Source organism: Mixophyes fleayi, chromosome 3 (assembly GCF_038048845.1).
Source record: "Mixophyes fleayi isolate aMixFle1 chromosome 3, aMixFle1.hap1, whole genome shotgun sequence".
NCBI classification, from domain to species: domain Eukaryota; kingdom Metazoa; phylum Chordata; class Amphibia; order Anura; family Limnodynastidae; genus Mixophyes; species Mixophyes fleayi.
This window is the reverse complement of record NC_134404.1, coordinates 166,274,245-166,280,244: the sequence shown is the minus strand read 5'-3', so window position 1 is coordinate 166,280,244 and position 6,000 is coordinate 166,274,245. Positions and strand designations below refer to the sequence as shown.

The 6,000-nt window shown below is 37.2% G+C and overlaps 1 protein-coding gene across 1 annotated transcript in view; it reads left to right on the top strand.

Annotated features, from left to right (window-relative positions):
• Positions 1 to 655: 655 nt before the first annotated feature.
• The window catches only part of TBX18 (T-box transcription factor 18), a 29,471-nt gene continuing 24,126 nt past the window's right edge, over positions 656 to 6,000 (top strand). Inside the window, exons 1-3 of the mRNA XM_075200619.1 lie at positions 656 to 1,266; positions 2,553 to 2,742; positions 4,633 to 4,734. Of these exons, the coding sequence (XP_075056720.1) occupies positions 1,050 to 1,266; positions 2,553 to 2,742; positions 4,633 to 4,734 (509 nt within the window). The 5' untranslated portion in view covers positions 656 to 1,049. The remainder of the gene's footprint in view (positions 1,267 to 2,552; positions 2,743 to 4,632; positions 4,735 to 6,000) is intronic.

Below are 6,000 nucleotides of genomic sequence, written 5' to 3'. Positions count from 1 at the left end.
TACCTATTTACTTGATACAACAGAACTAGGGATAACATGAGTGTTTAATTAAATACATAACAACATATGTGTATTTTTAATACAGAATAAAAGAGGAAAACAAACTATTTTAATAAATGATCATTCGCAATTTTCGGGGGAAGTTTTGAGATAAATGAATGCTTTACATTTCAGATGACAAGGAGTTACAACAGTGGTCTTGGATACCCCCTATTCATCAGCAGGCTTGGCTGGGGCCTTTGAGAATTACGTCTTGAATTGTCAAAAAACCCACTTTGTGTACTTTAAATTAGCTGGTCTCCAAATCATCACAACAGTGGTGTCACTAATAACGCAAAGTGCTAGATGATCGTTTCCTTACACATAATTGCATTAGTTTGCTGTGAGTGCAGCAACTATTATTGGGGATTAAGGTGTGGAGTGTTTAGGGGATAAAGCTGGAGAGCTGGGTTAGAGGCTTGGGGACATTACAAGATCAGTCTTCTCAGCCTAATTTGGAAGTAGGTCCGGCTCTGGTTTAATGATGTAACTATGATTGGTCAGATGGTGGGGTGATTGACACTTGTTAGAGCTCCTCCCTGTCCCGCCGCTTTATTGTCACTAATGAGCAAGTTCTTTCCAGCGTTCTCCTGTTTGCAAGTGCTGACAGATCAAGGCTACAAATTTCAATTACAAGCTCTAATTTGTGTCCTGCGCGCTTTGTAACCCGTGTCAGTCCTTCCTGGCCCGCCAGACGAGTGAGAGCTTGGAGCAAAAGGGGGAGTGAAGGGAAGAGGCAGAGAAAACTTTCACATCCTAAGTGGGAGAGTTTTTAGGGAAGAGAAAAAAAAAACCTGGTGATTACCTGGATTTGCACAGGGCTGGATTCCACTTACTTTTGTATAGTTGTAAGGGGGCATGTCATAGACCGTTCTATATGTTAGAAGAGACTGCTCGTGGTCTCCAGAGAGTGCCGGTGTTTAAGAGTGGGTGTATGTGCATGAGACGGGCTGGGTGTATATGAGACAGGCTGCCAGTATAGGAGACACATCGCTGAACACTACGGAGACATGGCAGACAAGAGGAGGTCACCTTGTACCATGAGTTTGAAGGCTCACGCCTTCTCGGTGGAAGCTCTTATCGGGGCTGAGAAGCAGCAGAAGAAACGCAGGAAGCTGGAAGATGGCCCCGGGGAGAGGACCTCTGTAGAGGGCTGTGAGCTGCCCTCCCTACAGCAATCTGGAGTGACGGAGCTGGAGCACTCTGTGTGCAGCATGCTGAGCTCATGTGAGTTTCTCTACTAATGTGTATAATCTTACTGCACTTATTACTTTTCTCTTACAGCCGTTGTACTTATGGGGCTGTTTACATCCTTGCTGCATAGCCATAGGATTCCAGCTTCTTATTAGTTATCAGTCCATTTTACATCTTCCCCACATATGTATGTGTAAGATATTATACTTATCTCCAAAGTAGCGAAACGTACTGTATTTTATAGTTGAAGTAGTGGAAGCAGAGTATATATAACAACTTTTGATGCATCAACAACTCGCTCACTTTTTCCTCATTGCAAACTTTGCAGTAATTGGAGACAAAAATGTCTCAGTAGATGTTAAAGCTTTCAAATATTTCAGCTATGATCCAATTTAAAACACATTTTCCTAATACAAATGTGCATGCTACAAAGTACAGTATCTTTTGTATGTAGCTCAGTATAACATGTATAATAGTTGCTTTTTAAAGCCACATTATACAATCCGTATACCATAAAGCAATATATTTGCGATAGTTTAAATAACAATTTTGGGTTTGGATAACTGTCACTAAACGCCTTCAGTGTGAACCCCGAAAATCTTGTGCCATTATGACCAAGATCAATTCATTTATTAGCCGCCGTCTTCATATAGAAGTATTAATTAATTTTAAAATATTATATTCGTTTTATTGCTATGTGGTGTTTAAATGATGCCTGGAATTCCAATACAAGTGACCTTAGAAAGGCAACAAGAAAATTGATGTACATAGTATAGTGTGGTGTTATGTGTGAGCAGATTATGCGATTTAATTAACTGTCTACAAACTATAGTTCTTGCCACACCGCTAAGTGTACAGCTCACAAACATTTGTTAATAGTTTAAATTGTGTGTGTGTGTGTGTGTGGTAATTTGTATTCTTAAGCCCACCTATTTTTTTTATATTGTATACACTATTGCTCATGTTTACATTTACTATTATGTCTCTATCCGTTTGTGACATTAAATATTTGTAATAATACTACTACTACTAGTAGTAATAATGCTAATTAATAATTAATAGCAGTTCTATAATTTAGCGTGTTTTAATAGTCTTTGTTTCGCATATATATATATAATTAATTTGTTACTTTATTTTACTTAATTGATCGTGAGTGCATTCACTCATTTAAATATTTTTGAGTCTCTGAATTAATTTGGAATAACTGTTTAGAAATGTATGGAAAGTGATGAGATACCCCATATCCGGTGTTTCAGAGTGGATTTGGTTTGGGGTGTATTTTTGCAATTAAGGTGACATGTGTTTGTGTGGCTCTGCAGCTCCCAGTGAGGATGGATATAGTGGAGTGAAGACAACAGCTGGCACTTGCAGTTCTCCCCTGACCTCCACTGTCGTGTCAGCTCCAGTGGGGAATGCTCCCTCGGTCAGTCGTGTGGACCTGCAGGGAGCAGAGCTGTGGAAGCGTTTCCATGAGATCGGGACAGAAATGATCATTACCAAGGCCGGGAGGTGAGACAAATTCACCCCTCTTTGCAATTCCCCATTCTCAAAACTTCAGACTTGGTGGTCATTTTCATAGGTGTTCATGTGATAAAGATGAAGTGTCCTCATCATTTCTAAAACTGAAGACAGGAGAGGCTGTTAGAGCGATGCTGTGAAACGGTGTTGTGGATAAATCTGCCCTGTTAAGTTTCAGGCAGTGAGATCAGCCAAGCTCATGCTATCCATCATAGTGCTGGATGTAGACTGACTGCCAGCGGGCCAGTGACATCCTCCTAGACAAGGTTTGGCACACTCTTGCTAGAGCCCAGCCATTTCACGCAGAATGTTTCCATCATGATGTATTTGTTGGATAAACACCATACACTGTTAATCACCCTTGCCATTACCTAGACTTCAGCCTATCCCAAAACCTGGACTAATTAATGTTCTCTGACAAGTTATGGGATATTCACCTGGAGATGATGATATGATATTGTACCAAATACTGCGGTTGTGCTCTCAGGCAATAATAACTCAATAAACAAACCCCTGGATTCATCTGAAACAGTGATATCAGTTCAGTAAACAGGTTCTTTGGACGGTTTATATGATTCCTCCGGTTTATATGATTCCTCCATATCACACTTAAAAGAATTATCACTGTGGAATCATCACGCCAGTAGATGCGCCAAGAAAAGCTAAGTTAGGTCAGGAAACAAGTTTAATGATAAAATAACAGTGGTGTGTTTAGAATAGACGTATGAGCATTAGTTGGTTATGGCGAGCAGGGTCATCAGAGCTATTGCATCTGAATTATCCTTTTTTTTTTTTTTACTTTTAAAGCAGTTTGAGCCGAGGTATATTCTTAATAGCTGATCAATCACACTGATATGAATGAGGACACGTCTTATATGTTTTTAATGACTTTGTTTTGCCATCACAAACATAAAATAACCAAACAGTACCAGTAAAAAAAGACGTATGGAAAGTGTTTTTACGCACAATATGTGCATAAACACTTTGATTGGCCACAATTATTTAGTGTATCACACAAGTGCTCATTTTACAGATGTCTACTAGAAACTTTAGGGGAAAAAAAGATTCCTGTACATATTGTCTTGCTAAGTCACCAGGGAAAGTTAACATTTAGATTTACATATTTTAAGGATAGCAGGACCTAAATTGAAGCTTACAGGATGATGAAGTGAGTACAGATGGGAAGTCTATTTCATCGGTTCAAAACATGTAGCTGCGCCTGTGTTGTGCTCATTAGAGCAAGATCCGTGAATTTCGTATTTTCTAAAAAGACAAGGTTCAAAGACAGATGTACAAAAAAACCTGGGCATTATACTAGGAACTCAGCTTATTAAATATTGCAAAAACATATTTGATTAAATCCATATGTTACAAGCTACATTTCAATGCCTCTATAGCAGTGATCTAAATGCTGTTCCAAATAGCACAATGCAGTATTTGTCCAGTGGAGTTTCAGCCAAAGCCTCTCTGTTTTACAGGTGCATACAAAAAAAATGACGAGGACATTTTCTTGGCTGTCAATGTACTAAACAGGGTTTGGCTTTCACTGGGGGCTCTAACTGGACATCGAGTAAACATAAATCATGTCAGGGACCACACCATAAAGAAACGCACTTACTTTCTTACATGTATATCTTGTCATTAATCACGTTCATTAACCTTGGTAAGGTCGACACATATAGATACTTTAATTACTTTCCAATTACTTTGTATCCTCTTGATTGAAAACCAATTTACACTGTACAGATAAATATGAGATCTATTATATGGTAGAAACTTTTAATCAATCGGCAGTAGCGTGCTATCCGTAGTACTAATGCAACGTTATATTACACCGGCGTCTGTGAATTAAGCGCCATTTGAATTGTATTTATTTTACAGACGGATGTTTCCAGCAATGAGAGTGAAGATCTCTGGGCTAGATCCGCATCAGCAATATTACATAGCTATGGATATAGTGCCAGTGGATAATAAAAGATACCGGTAAATATACGACGCCTACACATTTGCTAAAAGCCGTTCATTCAAATATGTTTATTGCGATTCATAAATGTGTTTCTGCCCACAACGGATTTTACATTTGATACTTATTGGGCTGAGAAAATATGTACAGAAATATGTGCACATGTATGAAACATCTGCTATTTTGCAGTATTCAGAGGATCATTATTTTATTCCCAATGGATCTTATTTAGTTTACTGATTTATATGACTTAATTATCCTTTGTGAATTATAACAGTTTATAGCACTGCTTAAATTGCCGAGTTCTTCATTTGGCATACAAAACACTCGAAGTGGGTGTGTGTGGGGATGTGTGTGTGTGTGTGGGGGGGGGGGGGATGTGTGTGTGTGTGTGTGTGTGGGGGGGGGGGGGGGGTTTCATTCTCCAAGTGAGGCTTTATTTGGTCCGTGATATTATACAATATTTGTATTCCAGAGTAAAGAGTAAATTAAAAGTTATTCAGAGGAAACATAGCTATATTTTAAATATAGTCTAGTTTATTTCTACATAATTATGCAGTTTACTTCAAGTTTGTATTGAGCAAAAAATTGCACTTCCACATTTCTCAAATCTCTTATATGTACGTATTTATTATTATTATGATTATTATTATCATCATTATTATTATTTATTATGATTATTATTAATTATTATTATTTATTATTATTATTATGATTATTATTATTATTATTTAGTATGTATGTATAATGCAGCAAGATATTTTTAAATGACAGTTATCACTTTTTTACTCATTGAAAGACAGTCTTCCAAAACGGTCATTTCATAAATTAGAAAATATGTATATGTTTTTATTGTTTGCTATTTATTACTGAATTTCTGGGTGTTGTTTTCAAAAATGTGTGTACATAGGAAAATGTGTTTACATACAACATGGCAATGAACTTGAAAACATGTCAGTTATCATTGTAGTAGCATTTGTATTGGAATTATAGTTACTTGTCATATGGATTGTAGTTTAGTGTTTTATGTATGTGCATTTATACATATCTGCAATATATATTATGTGCTCCATTGGGACTACTGGGGAGCACAGTTCATTTTTCTCCATATACATATGTTTATTAACTGTTCTGCTATGCTCCTGCTATATATATATTTTTTACTTCCACTGACACAGTCATTTATGGGCTGATTATACATCATATTTTGCTAATAGTAATTATGATCTTTACCCTATACCAGCTTTCTAAGCACTAAATTACCTGTACTCTCCTTTTGTGTAGAC